This window comes from Pollachius pollachius (genome assembly GCF_949987615.1).
Source record: "Pollachius pollachius genome assembly, chromosome: 3".
NCBI lineage: Eukaryota > Metazoa > Chordata > Actinopteri > Gadiformes > Gadidae > Pollachius > Pollachius pollachius.
The window spans coordinates 50,532,928-50,552,594 of NC_136936.1; the positions used below are offsets into that span (position 1 = coordinate 50,532,928).

The 19,667-nt window shown below is 48.4% G+C and overlaps 3 protein-coding genes across 3 annotated transcripts in view; 2 read left to right on the plus strand and 1 right to left on the minus strand.

Annotated features, from left to right (window-relative positions):
- Window positions 1-11,361, minus strand: part of LOC307073426 (ATP-binding cassette subfamily C member 4-like) — a 51,289-nt gene extending 39,928 nt beyond the window's left edge. The window contains exons 1-13 of the mRNA XM_079733245.1: window positions 11,292-11,361; window positions 9,550-9,670; window positions 8,239-8,463; window positions 7,597-7,686; window positions 7,069-7,232; window positions 6,430-6,555; window positions 5,696-5,945; window positions 5,048-5,155; window positions 4,739-4,828; window positions 4,128-4,319; window positions 3,054-3,148; window positions 1,791-1,877; window positions 412-508 (exon numbers count right to left, since the gene is read on the minus strand). Coding sequence (XP_079589371.1) covers window positions 412-508; window positions 1,791-1,877; window positions 3,054-3,148; window positions 4,128-4,319; window positions 4,739-4,828; window positions 5,048-5,155; window positions 5,696-5,945; window positions 6,430-6,555; window positions 7,069-7,232; window positions 7,597-7,686; window positions 8,239-8,463; window positions 9,550-9,670; window positions 11,292-11,347 — 1,701 coding nt within the window. The 5' untranslated portion in view covers window positions 11,348-11,361. The remainder of the gene's footprint in view (window positions 1-411; window positions 509-1,790; window positions 1,878-3,053; window positions 3,149-4,127; window positions 4,320-4,738; window positions 4,829-5,047; window positions 5,156-5,695; window positions 5,946-6,429; window positions 6,556-7,068; window positions 7,233-7,596; window positions 7,687-8,238; window positions 8,464-9,549; window positions 9,671-11,291) is intronic.
- A 1,607-nt stretch (window positions 11,362-12,968) lies between these two features.
- On the plus strand, window positions 12,969-17,658 carry LOC307072271 (claudin-10-like; the record flags this gene model as incomplete). The annotated part of the gene is made up of 5 exons (XM_079731503.1): window positions 12,969-13,182; window positions 16,785-16,946; window positions 17,095-17,176; window positions 17,272-17,376; window positions 17,499-17,658. The coding sequence occupies 5 exons, from the start codon at window positions 12,969-12,971 to the stop codon at window positions 17,656-17,658; spliced, it is 723 nt and encodes a 240-aa protein (XP_079587629.1).
- Window positions 17,659-18,475: 817 nt separating this feature from the next.
- Window positions 18,476-19,667, plus strand: part of LOC307072072 (claudin-10-like) — a 2,070-nt gene continuing 878 nt past the window's right edge. Inside the window, exons 1-4 of the mRNA XM_079731240.1 lie at window positions 18,476-18,548; window positions 18,630-18,892; window positions 19,215-19,376; window positions 19,467-19,554. Of these exons, the coding sequence (XP_079587366.1) occupies window positions 18,661-18,892; window positions 19,215-19,376; window positions 19,467-19,554 (482 nt within the window). The 5' untranslated portion in view covers window positions 18,476-18,548; window positions 18,630-18,660. The remainder of the gene's footprint in view (window positions 18,549-18,629; window positions 18,893-19,214; window positions 19,377-19,466; window positions 19,555-19,667) is intronic.

Here is a 19,667-nt window from a genome sequence, read left to right on the forward strand (position 1 = left end):
AGAAAGAGAGAGAGAGAGCGAGAATGAGAGAGAGAGGGGGGGGAGAGGGGGAGAGAGAGAGAGAGAGGGGGGAGGGGAGAGGGGGAGAGAGAGAGAGAGGGGGGGGAGGGGGAGAGAGAGAGAGAGAGAGAGAGAGATAATATACTGTACATAAATATTTATACAAGCATGCAGGAAGAATGCAAACAAACGTACACACACAAACATACGCTGTCGCACAAACAGCTTCCAGACACACAATCTCACAAATATTCCAACACCCACACGCATACAAACAACCCAGTGACAGCTACATGTACACACAACCACACGAAAACCTGCACACACTTATACACACACACACACACGCACGCACACACAAGAATGCACATGCACTCACTCACACACACACACACACACACACACACACACCTCCTTCAGCACCACGATGTGGTGGGCCGCCTTCAGGTACTGCAGCTGGTGGGTGACGAGGACGCGCGGCTTCTTCTTCAACACGCCGCAGATGCACCTGAGGGGACACACACCTGCCGTCACACACCTACAGAACAGTACAGTACAGACCCACACATCACCCCACGTGGTCACACTCTGCTGCCCCCCGTGGATCAGTCTGGCCTGCGGCCCGTCGAAGGACCAATCAGCGCGAGGGGGGGCGGGAGCTTCCCGTCCCTGACGGAGCCGTGGCGGCACGTGGCGAAGGCGTAGCGAGAGACGGAGCAAATAATTCCGATGGGGCTCCTCTCCTCGGAGACGCTGTTTTCGCTTTACTTCCTACCGAATTCGCCAAGAGTGAAGGGAGCAAGAGCATCACTGAGTTCTCACATCTGATTGGCTCTGAGAGTAAGACGCTTTTAACCCAAAGCGTGTTACAATAAGATAAACAATATATCACTGTGGTACAGTAAGGATGTTCATAGAACCAAGTGCCAAGCACTAACAATCGCTAGGTTAACTCATTCCCCGTGTACAACAAAGAGCTAGGATAAGATGCTACATAACTAAGTACTATAACTAAATACGACACACAATAAGTGCGTACATTAAGGCTACGTTTACATGATGACGGTCTGAACAGAAGACGCAAAAGTGGCGTCGTGTCTTCACTTTTTATTCCGCGTTTAGACAAGCGTTTTCGGGAGGAAATCTGCGTGCATACGGTGACGCCAAAGTGTGTGGATTTCGATTGGGTATGCATGTCAGGCGGCTAGGTGGTGCTGTGATACACCATCACACAACACCACCATGTCTGAGCGCATGCAAAGAATCTCCCTTATTCTCTTATCTGCGCCGCGAAAACCAAAACAGAATTTCAGATCCTTCTCTGTTCAGTAATACTATCTGTACATATCCTGTACATTTCGTGGAAAGACTCCTGTAAGTTTATTAGAGCTGCCAGAGCAGCTTGACGGTCCGACGCATGGAAATAATCCAACATGTTTGTTTATTTCCCGCTGTATGACGCTGTATGTGACGTAAACGCGTACGAGACGTGAGCAGATCTGAGCAGAGTTTTGCGTCTTGGCAGTGTAGACGGAAACGCTTCGGCGGAGCGTATTCAAGTTTTCCACTCTGGAGGGGGGTTTCAGATTTTTGCGTTTTTTAAGCCCCAAAAACGCCGTCACCGTCTAAACGAAAGGCACTTCCAATAAAATATTTGGTCGTTTTTACCCGCAAAGCGTCCTCATGTAAATAGGGCCTAAGTGCCAAAACGTGGAGGGGAACAACTAGGAGGGGAGGAACGGGGTGGCTATGGAGAGTCTAGGTGAACTCTGAACAGATGGCCGACTTACTCCTCAAAGAGATGTCTCCCCACCTCGGAGTCCACCGCGCTCAGGGGGTCGTCCAGCAGGTAGATGTCCGCGTCCTGGTACACCGCTCTGAGGGACACCACACACACACACACACACACGTTCCCATACCAGTTTTTTTCCTCCCCGATACCGACTCCTGAACTTGAGTATTGGCCGAGTACATACCGATACAGCGTCTCGCATTGCAACTACTCACAGTGCTTGTTCTTATTGGAGGGTTCTCTTACGATGACGGCTACGTATAGGCTGTTCAGGTAGTGTAGACAATTTTTTTCTTTCATTTCTAATCTGTAATAATACATTTGTATTATTGTAGCCGAGCGTCCATATTTTTGACTTGGAAGCTTGAACGCACTTAGGTCCGACTTCCCACCTCCGGCCGTTAACGATGGCAGCGTAACGCCGTAGTGTTTGTGATGTTCTTCGCCTGTGCAGTAAATAAGTCATGTGAGGGTATCGGACTGGCGCATAGACTTGCGTACTCGCCGATACCCGATGCTGCATTTTAGGCAACATCGAAAGAAATTTTCGATACTGGTATCGAAGGAATTTTCGCTACTGGTATCGGTATCGGAACAACTGTACACAGAAGACTGGCTGAGGGCCCGGCGGAACTGTGTCCAGGGGCCTCGGTTTAGTGAGAGCGGGTTAAAGCTGTCGCCTCAGCCCTGGACTTTAAACGTAACAGTAGTAATCCCTCCGTCACAAAGGCCCAGTGTTTATAGGGAACCAAAGTTTGAAAGCATAAGACGCAGTCGCTCCATTTCTAACAAACACTTCTGTGTGTTCATTTGGTTTGCGGTGATCTTAATCATTTGCTGTTCTGTTATTGTCAAGTTATGCATTAGCAAAAAAAACTACCATCTATATTTCAAAACATACATTCCTTCAATCACGTATATAACTAAACTATAATATTTGTATTATTGTCAATTGATCTACAGGTTTTCCCACAGCACTTTTCAGCTTAGGAGGCCGCCTAAGAAACACATGCCTGCCGCCTCAACTACGTAGTCAAAATGACACTATTGTATAGAATATTTTAAATGTTTAAATCGTACAAATTCTTTGACTGTTCTCCCCCCACCCCGGTCTGACGGCAAACCCCACCACCTTAACTCTCTGCGGGAAGCCCTGGATCTATCTAATCTTTCTTTATTGTTTCGGTCGTCATCTGTGCGATGTTTCTCCACGTCTGAACCGCTCTCTCCAGCGGGAGGGCCCCCGGGTGTGTCCCCCCACCTGGCCAGGTTGATGCGGGCCTTCTGGCCCCCGCTGAGGTTGGCTCCCCGGTCCCCGATCAGAGACAGGTCCCCGTCGGGCAGGAGGGCCATGTCCTGCACACACACAGAAGGGGGGGGGGGGGGGGGGGGGGGGTCCTGGTTACCATGGGGACCAGGGGACACGGAGGGTGGCACCTCGCTAGATGTCTGTAAGCCCGACCCCGAGGAATAAAACGGCGAAGCACACAGAGTGCAAGTGCGGGCCGCGTGCGTCCATTTTGGAGATTGTCTTTGTGTCCGGGACGAAGGCTGCGAGTCGCTGTGACACATGCTCTGTGGTCGGTTTCCTGTTTGTTAACACGACTCAGCGTTGCGGTAAACCAAGTGACTGCATCGCTGGGGGGGATCTGAAAGCCCCTGACTTTCAGGATCCACCGTCCGCAGCAAACGCATGAGACATTGTTCTGCTGTTTGCATGATTATGACATCACTGTAGTAATGAATAAAGGATAAAGACTTCCGATAGAAACACAACCGTCTGCACTGCCTCTGATAAGGGCAGGGAGTGGTACGCACTAGGGATGGACCTGTAGTCTTGATTCTTATTTGCATTCGGACAACCTAACGATTACCCAAAGCCTTAAATGACGCGTTGGGGCTGGCCCTCCTCGTCTCCATGGAGACCCCACAAGACTTCCCTCACAGGACGTCCAGCCACCAGACAGACATCGGCTCGGATCAAAACACTGCAGCTCTGCAAAGGACCGCTTCGGTCTCGGCCGGCAGAAACAAAACCAGTGGACGTTGCCCGCTTTAGGGTACAGCTGACATGGCCCACTTTAGGGTACAGCTGACGTGGCCCGCTTTAGGGTACAGCTGACGTGGCCCGCTTTAGGTTACAGCTGACATGGCCCGCTTTGGGGTACAGCTGTGTCCCTGAGCAAGACATCTCACCCTGTGACTGCTCCTGATGAATGTGTGAATGTGTGCTTGAATGGGTGAATGTGAGGCAATATTGCAAAGTACTTTGAGTGGCCGCTGGTTGGTAACGCGCTGCGTGAACGCAGTCCATTTACCCTGGGGCTCCCCTCACCTTCTTCAGGGCACAGGCCTGCAGCACCCTCTCGTATTTCTGGGGGATCAGGGCCTTCCCGAACAGGATGTTGCTCCGGATCGTCCCGGGGGAGATCCAGGGCTGCTGGGAGGCGTAGGTCAGCCGACCTTTGACCTTAAGGACCCCGCTCTCTTGGTTCAGCTCTCCCAGGATAGCCCCGAGCAGGGAGGACTGAGTGTCCACGCACACACACACACACACACACACAAACACACACACTGATGAACGTCATATCACAACTGTTTTCATGAACGTTTTCCTTCCATTCATCTCTGTCCTTGAGACGCGTTGTGTTGTGTTGTGTTGTGTTGCGCTGTGTTGTGTCGTGTGGGAAACAAAGACATCACAAATTCACGGTAAATTGAATCCTTTCTCCTCCTGGGGAACTATGGAAACCAAAGTCAATAAAAGAGTTTGAAACAGATCGTCGCTAGTGAACATTGTGTGTCCACCTACTCCACGTCTAGACCGGGACGCGGAAGAACGGCACACACATGTTGTCAAAAGCAGGGTGGCGATGGGGCGAGATTACATAGGATTAGGGGATTAAGTAGGGTCCTTTAATGCAGCACGCCACACTATAATCACACCTTCCCAGCGCCGACTGGTCCGACCACAGCCAGCAGCTCCCCCGACCGCACCGTGAAGGACAGCTTCTGCAGAGTTGGGGAGTCCAGCGTCTGGGAGAGATTAAAATACAAAGTGTTGTGTGAAATGCAATGTATCCACCGGTTAACTGTTATCTATTATAATCTATTATTTAATTGTATTGTGTGACAATGTTTCCATGTGAAGCACTTTGAGTCTGCCTCGTGTATGAAAAGTGCTACATAAGTAAAGTTGCCTAGCCTACCTATTCTCTGAAGCTTTGGCTGTTTCAAAGAATAAAAGGCCCTCACCTTGTCCCAGTAGCACTTCAGGTCCTGGACCTGCACCATGCAGTCCTTTGACTCGGTCTCCGGAAGACCAGTGGGTTGAGGAACCACCTCCTCCAGTAGGAGGAAACTCTGGGGATGAGAACACACATTCGTACATGTTGTTGGTTATAAAGGAGCCGTGTCATGCTCAGTGACACAGACTGGTAGGCTGCGGACATTGGGGATCAAACCCAGGACCCTTCCTCTGAGAGAGCACGGTGCAGCAGTGGGACGGGAGACAGGGCGGCTTGTGGGTTCGATCCCCGGCTCCTCGCGCTGACTGCTCCCGACAGGCTGGCTGTCGCCGGGCATGGGTGCTGACGCCGTCGGCGTTTGAGTGGGTGAGTGGGTGTTTTAAATGTGTGAATGTGTGTATCAATGTGTGATTTTGTGAATCAATGTGTGAATGAGTGTATGAATGTGTGTACGGACGGGTAAATGTGTGTATGAACGGTGATGTGTGTATGAATGGATGAAGGGGTGAATGTGTGTATGAACAGGTGATTATGAGGCAATAAAGCTCAAATGGCTATGGTAATGCAGTCCATATCCCCTTTAGAACCCCCTCGCCCCTACTAACGACCCCAGCCCACAGACGTGCCACAGCGGACACATGAAGCTCATATTCACCCTGATCCTCCGGACGCTGATCAGCGTCTCCGACACCTTCTCTATGGCCGAGGGGAAGAATAGGGTGATGGTCAGCCGGACCGCCCCGTAGAGCGAGAGCGCCACGAACACCGTGCTGGCGGCCATCTTGTTTCCCGCCAGGACGTAGGCACTGAGCGCGATGAAGACGATGACCTTGTTGGCCACGAAGAAGGACGCCATGTTGAGGGCGCGCAGGTAGGAACTCTTCATGATGCGGGAACACTCCTTCCTGAGTGGCAGGAGACATTTTGGGAACTAACTCTTTTAAACAATATTTCCCAGGGAAGAAAAATAAAGAGGGATTGATTTGTACGAGACCAGTGGTGGGATAAATTAGTATCGAGAAAAGATTAACCCAGCCCAGTCTTCTATATCTAAAGTGCTATGATTGCTCTAATAACTGATTTAATAACTGCTTTTGGTTTAATCAGTAATATAAGGTCACACACAGACGGTTCATGCTGCCATGCATTCTTTTTAGGCTTTTATCAACTTGCAGAACACGTTTGAGTGTATCCTGTGTGCCAGAGACACACATCCTAGTGTGGGAGGGATCTCCTAGTTTCCGTACATTTCCACAAGAAGATCACATTTTGTTCGAAAAGAAAAGCACATACGTAAGCTTGGACTATTCAAAAACCGATCATAGCACGGGTCAGCATGGGTCGACACGGAACACGTATCAGTGTGGATCTACAGAGAAGCGGCCATACCTCCGAACCTCGTTCACCAGCTCAGTGAACAGCTTCTCCCAGCCGTACATCTTAATGATGCGGATCCCAGAGACCACCTCGCTCATCATGCGGATGCGGTCGTCTGCGAGGGTGGCTGTTTGGGCCCTGCAACAAAGCCGGTAGAGGTGGACGCAGTGAAACCGTTTAGATTTACGTTCACACTGAGGGCGTTTGGCAGACGCTTTTATCCACAGCGACTTACAATAGGTACATTTGTAGGAAGAAAGAGAAACAACAATATACATCCCTTCTGTCGGTACAGAATAGAATAGAATAACCTTTATTGTCATTGCACAAGACAACAAAATTTTGTTGGAGCAGTCCTCCAGTTGCAAAGTTATTTTAATATAAATATGAGAAAATATAAAAAACAACAATATCAACAACAGAAAGGATGTTCATAGAACCAAGTGCCAAGCACTAACAATCACTAGGTTAACCCATTCCCCGTACACAACGGCGACAGCTAGGATAAGACGCTACACGATGCTAAGCACTATTATTAAGCGCAAAGACGTACAACATTCAACGACCGTACCAAACGCAGCTCTTGGCTTCTCCAGCAGTCAGCGGGTGGACCTTACCCTTCGGAGTGCACCGGGGGGACTGACGACGTACCTGAGGGTGGAGAAGAGGCGTCCGAACACCGTCTGCACTGGGATGAGGACCACAAGGACGGTCATTCCCGCCAGGCAGGACGGCCCGATCAGGAACAGCAGCAGCAGCATCACGGCCAGGGCCTGCAGCGGGCCCAGCCACAGGAAGTGGAGGTAAAGGGTCACCTGGAAAACAGAGACAGGGAGACCCCACATGAGGAAATGAGAAGGGTCTGTAGAAATAGACAACGTAGAAGGAACACGTGATAAATATGGAATATACCTGCTTGAGTGTCTTGAGTTTGGTATTTCATGTCTCATGTTTGTTATCTATTTGTTTGAACTAGTTTTGACTGTTTAACTTTATCTTGCATTGTAATCAGGAACAATTGATAATGAGAATAAGATAAGATAACACTTTACGAATGTGACTTATGACTAACTTGTGTCTTCTCAACTCACTTCTCAATGTGGCTTTTATTCTCTGAAGATATGAACGTTTTGATTGATCGATGGATTGATTGATTGATTTGCACACTGTAGATTATACCTCATCAAATTTGTTGACGTCATTGGATAAAAGGTTCACAATTTGTCCCGTAGTCGTTTTAGCCAAGGCTTTGCTGTTGAGACGCAGAGCCTAGGAGGGCAAAGAATAAACTCTCACATCCCATTCAACTTTAGAACAAATAATACTCACATCCAATTCAATGTTACTGCTTATAATACTCAATTCCAATTTTACTTGACAACTTAAAACAAACACATCCAATTTAACTTTACCACTAAAAAACAAAAAAAACAATATACACATAAATATTTTAAGGAAGTACTATATATATATTATTATATACACTATTATTATATTTAGTATATTTTTATTGTTCTACATTCTTAATGTCACCCTCTCATAGCTGATAGAGTGCTAGACCAATCACAGCTCTCAGCGCTGACCAATCCCAGCTCTTCCCCCTGCCCTGACCAATCCCAGCTCTTCCCCCTGCCCTGACCAATCCCAGCTCTTCCCCCTGCCCTGACCAATTCCAGCTCTCCCCCCTGCCCTGACCAATCCCAGCTCTTCCCCCTGCCCTGACCAATCCCAGCTCTCCCCCCTGCCCTGACCAATCCCAGCTCTCCCCCCTGCCCTGACCAATGGGTAACAATATCATCCTCGGTGGCCGCCAGCGCTCACCTTCCGGTAGATCATGTGACACATGGCGATGCGGATCTTCATGCCGGCCATCTGGACGTGGTAGAAGTAGAGGTGGTGGAGCAGCGCCAGGAAGACGGTGGAGACGCACACGGCGCCGGCGTAGCAGTACGCCTCAGCCAGGGAGGCGGAGGCGTCGTGGTGGTAGCTCTCAAAGTACACGATCAGCTGCCCCAGCAAGACGGGCTGCACCACCTTAATGGTCTCCTGCAGGGAGGAGGGAGACAGGCAGACAGGCAGACAGACAGGGAGACAGGGAGTCAGACAGACAGGGAGACAGGCAGACAGGCAGACAGACAGGGAGACAGGGAGACAGGCAGGGAGACAGACAGGGAGGTAGACAGACAGGGAGGGAGACAGACAGACAGGGAGTCAGACAGACAGGGAGACAGACAGACAGGGAGATAGGGAGACAGGCAGACAGGGAGGTAGACAGACAGACATGGAGACAGACAGTGAGGTAGAGACAGGGAGGTAGTAAGACAGGGAGGTAGACAGGCAGGTAGACAGACAGGGAGGTAGACAGACAGGGAGGTAGACAGACAGGGAGGGAGACAGACAGGGAGGTAAACAGACAGGCAGGGAGACAGACAAGGAGGTAGACAGACAGACAGACAGGGAGGTAGACAGACAGGGAGGTAGACAGACATGGAGGTAGACAGACAGACAGACAGACAGACAGACAGACAGACAGACAGGGAGGTAGGGAGGTAGACAGACAGGGAGGTAGACAGACATGGAGGTAGACAGGCAGGTAGACAGACAGGGAGGTAGACAGACAGGGAGGTAGACAGACAGACAGACAGACAGACAGACAGACAGACAGACAGACAGACAGACAGGGAGGGAGGTAGGGAGGTAGACAGACAGGGAGGTAGACAGACAGGGAGGGAGACAGACAGGGAGGTAAACAGACAGGGAGGGAGACAGACAGGGAGGTAGACAGACAGGGAGGGAGACAGACAGGGAGGTAGACAGACAGACAGACAGGGAGGCGGCAGGCAGACAGATAGGCAGGGAGACAGAGACAGACCGAATGACAGATAGACAGATAGATAGAGTTGCCAGACAGACAGACAGACAGACAGACAGGAAGATGGATAACGCAGACAGGAAATTCAAGATCATAATAAATACAGATCAAATCAGTAAAATCTGTATTTGCTAGAAGTCATGTGGCAGCCAAACGTTGGCAGCAAAAACAGAGAATATGAAACTGACATGTTTACAAACAGAGCATCACAGGCTGTCCATGTGTTGCTTTGGGGTCCATTCGGATTCACCACTTCATACCTCCAAGAAGATGTATACGCCGATGAATATGTAGGACTTCCAGTAGCACAGGATGAGAGCTTGGGTGAGTTTTGGAGGCCGAAGATCTTCCTTGGCACGCAGAACCTCCTCATCCCAATACCTTTGAAAAGCAGGGTGTAATAACCAGGAAACACACTAAATCACATTTTTTGTGTTCGCATATAACGTGTGCATATTCATTAGTAATTAGGGGGCCAAGCACACAAGTGCGAAGGCAACCTATTGTAATTTTTATTTTAATTATTCGCCATGTTTGACTGACAGAGCCTATACAGCTCGCACGCTTATTATGAAACTTTCTACAGCTGTAGAGACTAAATATTAACAGAGAACAAATGTATACTGATTAGCTCAAAGGTGCTATAGCAATCGTCGAGAAATGCAAACTTTGAACAATCATATCTCGTGACCCTTCCACTTAAGGTCATTTCAGTCTTCTCCCACACGTGCATATTCTCATGGTGAACAAATCTGCTTAAGAACCTAGGGCTTCCGCCTGGATCGATTTCCGACAATTAGGAATTTTGTTAAAAACACTAAATTCCCTAAGGATCCTAGATTTTTTGACTTAAACAAAAAATATTTTGCAGATATCATCTATGGACAAATGTCTTCAATCTGACACTAAGCAAGTCTGTGCAATAAAAAATAAATCCTCCAGCAGCAATTAACTTCTAAAAAAGTGTGCTTTAAAACACGTAAAGTTTTAAAGGCTTATAAAGACATCAAGATGGACTTCCATGTTCTTGACCCCAATAGAAAAGTTGTTCAGGATAAAATTCTGAACGAGATGACACACATTTGAAATTAGAGTGTGGCATCGAAACGGGCGTGGCCTGTGACTAAAAACACCACAGTTCCTTGACAGAATGTTGGATTTGAGGGGGACCAACTTAGTGACTGATGGGCCCCTCAAGTAATGAAGTCGATTGACAAAACAATCGCCAGAGGCTCAAAATCGTCCAAATTTAACTTAACGCAATTAAAAGGGGTTAACTCCAATATAATCATCATGAAACTTGGTGTAGTCAAAGGCACATTGGTCAAGATGAACCTCTCCAAATTGTATCCAGATCCGGCCACAGGGGCCGCTATAAGAATTTACTGAAATTGCAGACTTTGGACGGCCTTATTTCCTGCCCCTATCACCTACAGATACAGTCAAGAAATCGTGTAGACATGTGTCTCTCCTCGTGTTGAGCAAATGTTTCTAGGAAACTCAGAACCTGTAAAAAGAATGGCGGCTAGACATCTGAATCAGCTCAATCAATGTTAGGTGACTATAGGCTGGGTTAACTTGAGTCAATCATCACCAAACTTGGTGTACATAAAGAAGCGTAGGTCAAGGTTAACCTGGCTAACGTTAATCAAAATCAGTCTATAGGGGATGCGAAAGCGATCAAGGGAAACTTTAAAGACTCATAACTTGTAAGCCTTTTGACGTACGATCATGGAAGATTCTTCACCCATCACCAGTTCCACGCTGAGGCTATCCCAGCGTTGTCAACCGTATGCAAGCAAAAAAAGGTCTTAATGGTCTTTGTCAGGGTCTTTACGGTCTGTGTCAGGGTCTTAATGAGGTTACAACAGGGTCTTAATGGTCTATCAGGATCTTTATGGTCTGCTGTAGGCTTGGCACCTTAAAATGCTGCATGCAGCTTTAATCAATATTATACTTATTACACGACACGTTTTAAAACCATGAAATGAAACACCCGTACCGCTGCAGCTCATCGCCCAGTCTCTCCGAGCCGTCCTCCGGCAGCACATGGTACATATCATCCTCCTCCAGTCTCCTCCCATAGCCCACTCTGAACAGAGGACCAAGCCAGCTGCACAGGAGACAAACACACGCGTTCTGCTTCAATTACATCCCCCGAGTCGGCGGAGCCCAAGCACACAAATTGAATAATACAAACAGCGATAATATATGCATTATTAACTATACTTTGATCACGCTTCATTCATTTGCATTTCAGTGTTTTTGGTTAAAAGGCATGCGGGTTATGCAGTCGTTGCAGGGAAGGTTGCGAGCCTTGCATCTCGCAAGTTGCTGACAGACTCAATGAAAGTTCCCACAGTGTCCTGAGCTGCGGCTTCATGGTTATTTAAAGCCCCCCGCCAGTACACCACGGGGACATTCCCTCCCGGGCACTGCCCCTGGACCGCTGCAGGGGTTGAACGTCACAAACTGCTGTCAACAAACTGTCAGGCTCGCTTTCTCACCAGAAGAAGATCTTGGAGAAGAGATTAGCTGAGGCTGAGGGATTATCCCTCCTCCTCCCAGGGTCCTGTAGCGGCACCTCCATGGAGAGAGAAACTGAAAGCAGCGACTCGCCGGCAGGGAGCGGAGTCTCAACACACTCCCGGAAGACAACGACACGTTTCCGTTAAGGGCCGTTTCATGGTACCGCCAGAGTGGCTCTCGGGGTGCGTGTCTGAGCGGCGTTGCGGAGCAGTGGCGCTGCACACTCCTCGGTTGTTTTGACCCTTTCCACCTGTCAGCTCGAAAGCCCCGCCTTCAGTCTGCGCATTGGTGGCTGGACCTGTCCGTCACTTGGTCAACGGCTTTTCTGTTTCTTTGACACATTTCGTTTTTCTGTAGTGTGCTTCGCTCTCTTTTTTTAGTTTTTATTTAATTTTATTTGTGTGTTTTTTTTCAATTCAATTGAATTTATTAAACGATTTAAATAATTGTACAGGCATAATGGGTATGGCAATAAGTCCCGCCTGCTAAGTTGCAGCTCACTTTGATTCTCTTTTCTAAATTAGGACTGTTTTTTCACACTTGTATTATTTCAATATTGTTTTGAGCGATTGACAAAAAAAAGTTAAGAATTGGGATGAACTGTATTCATCCCGGATGGAACTTTTTGAAAATGTAGGCCTATGGCGCGCTATGAAAAAAAACATGTCATCCACTAACAGTGCCACGGTTAACCCTAATGTCACATTCAGTCAACACACTAGGGGAATAGATGAACCAGTATTGAACTTTGTCACTATGCCACTTCTATCCAGGATTAGTGATTACTCCACTATTATTTCCATGTTAATATCAAACTAGGCTTTCCTTGCCCAAAAACGACACACACAACACAACATGAGACACAAAATGCCCATCCCAAAAGCTTCTCCCATTGAATGGCTAACCCTGCGCGCCGGGTGGCAGACAGCACAGCCCCCTAGGCGCCTTATCTCCTCACTTAGCAGCGACCAGAACAAGGCGAGATTCCCTCCGTGTCAATCATCTCAGGCGGGACACATGTTGTAACCACACTGTGTCGTGTCATCTACACGCCTGGCGCACATTTTATCACCCGTGACTTTCCATACGTGCCGCAGGGGGTATAGGCTCGCCCGCACGCGCGCGCGGATCTACGCCTGGACGCCACTCGATGTCAGGGGTGCAGATCCTGGCGCTCCTGGGGGGGCTGGTGGGACTGGGAGCCACCATCGGGGCCACGGTGTCCAACGAGTGGAGGGTGACCAGCCGGGCCTCCTCCGTCATCACCGCCACCTGGGTCCTCCAGGGACTCTGGAACAACTGCGCCGGGAACGCCATCGGAGCGCTGCACTGCCGGCCCCACCACACCCTGCTGAAGCTTGAAGGTAGGAGCACTGGGGTCCTACTGGAAAGAAGGGGATGTAGGACTACTGGGGTCTGACTGGGAGGAACGTGACCTTCTCCCTGGAGCTGGAAGGCAGGACGACGGGGGTCTTACTGATGCTGGGAACAAGGTGATCTTCTCCCTGTTGTTGGTCTGAGGTGGTGAGGGGAGATTTGTGTTGGGTTGTCGTTGCTGGGTTGTAAACGTTGGAGAGTTTTCATTGGAAAGGTCACATTGTTTCTGTTTTTTTTGTTTTTTTTAATGCTGTTGAAGTTCACAGTGTAATTACATGTTAGCAGCAAGTCACTATTGTGTGTTTTTTATACCGTCTGTAAACTATATATATAAGAATGTTATAACGTCCTATGGAATCCATTGATGAAAAGTGATGTCACCTTTTAATATTTATACATATGGCTTACAAACGGGAGTATCTTATAATACTGCACTAGATATACTAATAAATATGCATTGCATCCAAATTTGATTGGTTTGCTGTAAGGTTTATTTAGAGTTATTATATGACATAAAATAGGACATTGGATCATATCAATGATTCATCTCAAAGCTGATGGTTGACTTTAGTAAATGTGTACTTCTGTTGAACCATTGTGTTTTATTCAAATGAGACTTGAGCTGTTAGACATTTTCGGTGTTTGAGTTTTCAAATTCCAACTGTAAAATGTCCACCTTATATTGCTGAATTAAAACTCCACTAATGCAACATGAATGGGGTGATAAAATGTAAAACAAAAACTAAATCCAACGCCAGAAACCAAACATGACCAGACGACAGGAAATTAATTATTATTGTGAATCAATTAAGTCTGAGAAACTGTCAAAATGGCAAATGTATCCCTATGAGGGGTCAAGTGCTGAGTGCTTACGATGTAGTTTATAGTGAATGATTGAAATACGGATTGGAGACTTCATATTCCTAACAATCGACAGTGTGTTAATATTATGTTCAACAACGGTTTATATTTGATGAAAGTGTAACTATAACTTTCGAACAGTATTATAATCTCAAGTAGTAGTTCACATTTGATGTACACCATAAAATATATGGTATACATAATAAATCATAGAGCATATACGGCATAGATGCTGTATGACTCAATCTGAAAACGTGTCATATTTATTCACCTTGATTTGATCGTAGCCAAAAGCAACCACAAGATGGTGCTCTTCGTGAGTTTACACAAATATAAAGCGTTCAATGTTTAATAACGTTTTTTCACGTTTCCACTTTGGTGTGTAGCTCGTGACCGCTTCCTCTGTGACATGTTGAGTGTTTCAGCTCGTTGCTCACCACTGGGTTGATGTAGGGTAGTTACAACGGACTGTGTGTGAGAGAGCTGGTTAATATATCACCACTGCCATGGCTCTTTAGGTCCCTAACAAAGGTTCCGCTTTGCGTAATGCAAGGTTGACCCTCAATGAAAACCTATTAATGCTGTTGTTCTTTCATAATTTTCATCCGTAATGTTTACTTCAGAAGAAACACATTTACATAAACACACGCACACGCAAACACCCCCACAGAACACACACACATACACACTCACGCACACACACGCACACACACACACACACACACACACACACACACACACACACACAGACTGCTCAACACAGACACACACACAAACACTGAGACACATACAGATATACTGACACAGAGACCAAAGCACACCAAGACACAAACACACACACACACACACACACACACACACACACACACACACACACACACACACGCAAACACACGACACACACTGAGACAAACAGACCAACACACACACATACACACACACACACTGAATGCACTAGCAATATTAACTAATTGAGCAAACAATTGTCATAACCCATTATACATACACATATGTTTATTTATAAACACCCATATATTTTGACTAATACCACCCCCCCACCCCAGTCGGACAGAGGGGGTGTCTATGGGGAGTGGGTGGAGGACCTGAATATAGGCTACGTGTTTAGCTACAAACCCCTCCCCACGGAGTATACCCGGCCACAACCGCTATTGGCCGTCGATGGCAGAACATCTATTCAGAATATGTGAGGGGAGTCTGGCGGCCGGCTGTATCTCCAGCAGAGCGAGAGCCCCCCCCCCCGTTGGATCAGGTAACAAGGGATAAGGTCTGACTCCGGGGGGACTCACTATGAGGGCCACGGCGACACAAAGCCTGGGCTTTATCTCCTCCGGCAGGGTCCTGACCTCCTCCGGCGTCGCCACGGACTACTGGAAGGTGTCCTCTGACGACGGGACGCTCATCGCCACGGCAACCTCCTGGCCCAACCTGTGGAAAACATGCACACCTCGCCTTGGCTGGCCGCTCGGCCGGTCCTCCTGTTCTCCGATTCTGACCACAACAGACGGGAGTCTCTCTCTCTCTGAACCACTTAGCTTTCTGTTCGCTGCTTTAGGTTGTATATTCTACAAATCAGGTGTTCTATGTAATTATTGTGCCCCTTGTTTTGTACAAATGAGCCCATTTTCTTTCGACTGTATTGACGTGTGATTTCTTCCATGGTCTTCTAACATCTCTACAGTCCGGTGACCCACGCAGGTCGACACAAGCTTGTGTTATCGTAACCCCCTGACCCGACAGAACGTTAGACAAAGTTTAATAGGAATCACTCTCGATGTCCTTCAAGAACCGCTTGACCTCCTTGTAAACGGGTCCCTGTGTTTGCCCCTGTTGGCCCCCTGAAGGGATCTGCCCTCAGGGTGTTTCCAGCATCGTTCACTGGGTCAGGGGTTCACAGAACTCACCACAGGGGTCCAGACCAAGCCCCGACCACAGCGAGATATACCAGCATCCAATGCGGAAGTGACAAACAATGCAGTTTTAGCGGGTGGCCACTACGAGGCGGTACCAAAAGGGAGCAATTCTTTGTTGACTCACATGTTAAACAGGCCGTTTTCCCAGTCTTATTAAACCTATTTACAGCCTGGTCCAAAAAACCATTCTAGTCAGTATGTTTGTTTCATATCTCCATGACAACACTGAGGGGGGTGACATTTATTTTTAGGAGGCTAGTTTTTATTTTATTGGAGGTTAAAATGTATGAATAATTAGGGGCGCGGCCTCTTGAGTGACAGCTAGCTGCTGACTCTCACTCTCTGTACGTCACCTAGATGGGCGTATCTCCCGCCCCCCATCAATGTGGGGCGGGAGATCAATGCCCTTTTTTGGTTAAAGGAAATGAGGCGGAGTCAAACTATGACGAGTCAAACTAAGATTGCGACGCACATAAACCAAGAGAATTGGATGCAGTTGGAATAACTGAGGTCTGCCCGGATGCTACATCCATTTTATATACTATCTATGGTCCAGATCAAGGGTGGAAGTCAGGTTAACTGACCCTGACCACTCCTCACCTCACCCTAGAGCAACTTACTCCAAATACACTGATGGTCATGGCTGACACGTTGTCTTCTGCTTTGCATGCAAATGTCTCAGTCAGTCGTTGACCTCGTACAACAACCGGGCGGTGGAACCTAGGGGATGACCATGATGTTATGGATCATTCCCAACACGACGGGGGTCATGACACGTCTCCTACTTCTCTCTGCAGGCTACGTCCAGGCTTGCAGAGGATTGATGGTGGGAGCTGTGTGCCTGGGGTTCTTTGGCTCGGTGTTTGCCCTTGTTGGGATGAAATGCACCACCATCGGGGGAACTGACAAGAGCAAAGCCCGGCTGGCCTGTTTCGCTGGTGTAAATCTCATCCTAAGCGGTGAGCACACACAGGGTTAGACATGGTGTGGGTCCAATCCAGCAGCCCCTAAATCAGAGTTAGAGTCTCAACAAGGCTCCGCAGGCCTGCATCACACAGCTCCCCCTAACCCTGTTCTCTCCTCCTCCTCCTACCGTCCTCACCGCAGGGCTGTGCTCGCTCACAGCGTGCTCTCTGTACGCTCACCGGATCACCGCAGAGTTCTTCGACCCCATGTCGGTGTCTCAGAAGTGAGTTCACGGTCAGAGACATCAGCATCAACACAACTTTGAGCGATTCTTCAAAAGCGCCCTAACTCCGCCGTTGTGTTGCTGTGTGCGTCCAGGTACGAGCTGGGGGCCGCGCTCTTCATCGGCTGGGCGGGGGCCCTCCTGTGTCTGGTCGGAGGGGTAACGCTCTTCTTCTCCAGTGTGGGCTCCTGCACCGACAGGTTTGTCGGTGGAACACGTCACGACACTGAATCGTTTTGACCGCCGTCCATTCTGTCGAAGGTACGGCGATTGTCGGTCGAGTCGACGCGTGCCGCTGAGTCCCTGCTTTGTGTCTCCGCAGACGGCCCAAGACGAGGCACGTCTACAAAGGGGCGGGGTCTCAGTCCCATGTGACGTCGTCTACCCGGGGGCCCCTGAGGCCGGCCGGCCAGAGGCCCCCCCCAGCCGAGGGCAACGCCTCCTCCCGCACCAAGCACTTTGACAAGAGCGCCTACGTGTGAGAGGAGCCCACGACTTTAAGGGGTGTTTTTTTAAAACAATTTAATTTTGATATTTTTTTTGTAATGTAAAAACACATTTGATAGTTGTAGTGTGAAACACTTTCATGACACTCGGATGACGATGGCTGCTGTAGATTTGCATATTGTGGTCCAATATTTTACATGCTGCAAATTGTATAAAGATATGTGATATAGTTTACTTTCTAATCGTTTTCTAGATGCAGCAGTTTTCTAGAAGACGGCTTTCTTAAATAGCTCCTTTGTTCTTTTCTATAGGGTCACCGTAAATTTTTATACACATTTACTTTATTCTAACAACTTTATTCTATAACATTATTCTTGTACAATGAGAAATAACTTTGAAATATAGTGAAGGAGAAACACACTGAATGTTTTTATAAATGTTGAAGGTTGTGTGTGAATAGAAATAAAAGGAAACGTTTTCAAAGGTGCGTGTACGTATTGATGTTCTTTCAGCATGTTCTAAGAACAGACAAAGGGAGTGTTTCCTGTAGTGTCCAAGTGAATAAAGGAGCAATTTATGTTGAAACTGCTGAGAAGCAATTTCAAATTCCTCTCCATCCCTACGGAGAGATCCTCTCCATTAGAGTATCATTACATCACCTATAACACAAACCTCTGTTGCGGTGCGGTTGGTGAGAACGAAGCTGACCGATGGATGTCGAGCCTGTGGCGTGTGGGCCGTGCGTCTCGGAGTTGACTGTCAACACAGAGGCGCTGCTGACACACCGCCCACATCAACACACGGCACACTGCGCAAACACACCCGTCGCCCTCCCACCCTGCCCAACTGGAGAGGTGCACCAGCCAGCCTCACCACCCCGGCCCCTCCTCGCCGTTCCGTCGACGCCTCGCTCTGCTCTGCCCAGGTGAGACCGAGCGCCCCAGAAGAGCCTTTTCTTTTTTACTTTATCGTCTTTAACGTCTGTCTCCTGTTGACCGACTCGGAGCGAGGGACGGAGGGACAAGAGCCCGGCGGCCATGAGGAAACGTCTGATCCAAGTGTTTGGCTTCCTGGCCTCGTCGCTGGGCTGGCTGTTTGTGCTGTGCACCATGGCCATGGACTTCTGGAGGATCAGCCAGATCGGCGGACAGGGCGGATCCTGGATCATCAAGGTGGCCTGGTACTGGTCCAACCTGTGGAAGGACTGCTACACTGACTCCACCGCTGTCACCAACTGCAGGGACTACCCCGTCCTCTGGTCCGTGGCCTGTGAGTGCTGTCGTGCAGGCGATGCGAGTTTAACGGCTGTGTTCATCATGGATGGACAAATGCGTTCTATTAATGGGGACGGACAAACACGTCATTGTAAAGTGTAGCCCCATAACTTAATGTTGTCTGTGGGGCCTCCCACGATATAAAGAGGAAATCGTGTAAGTTACCGAAGATCATCGAGAAAAATGGTTCACAAAGAGGCGTACTCCCCAATGTTTGTAGTGTTCCTTGAGTTATCGCTAATGTGTTTATACCTGAATTATGCCGTTTGTATTGGAAGGTAAGCTGAATTGTAAGCCGTGTTTCCCCCCCTTCCAAGCCTACGTCCAGGGGGTGCGAGGCCTCCTGATGTGTGGGCTGACTCTCGGCTTCTTCGGGGTCGTTTGCTGCTTCGCCGGTATGGAGTGCACCTACATCGGTGGAGCGACTAAGACGAAGGACAAATTTCTTCTAGCCGGATCTGTGTTTCATTTCGTCGGAGGTAAGGACGGCATGCTGGCTTCGTTCAACACAGAATCACAACAGCCTGCGCCGTTTTGTGATAACAGAACAAATGTGTTTCTTTGACCAGGCGTGTCTGACATCGCGGGCTACTGCCTGTACATCAACCGAGTAGCCAGGAACGCTTTTACTTTGAATCTACAACCAGGAGCCCTGAGGTATGCTTTACTCTACTGCTGCTGGAAGGCCTTTAGCAAGAGCTAAAGCCGAACACATAACTCCTGCGAGGTGGAAGACAGGGAGCCGTTGCGCATTGTGTTGTGTATTTCGC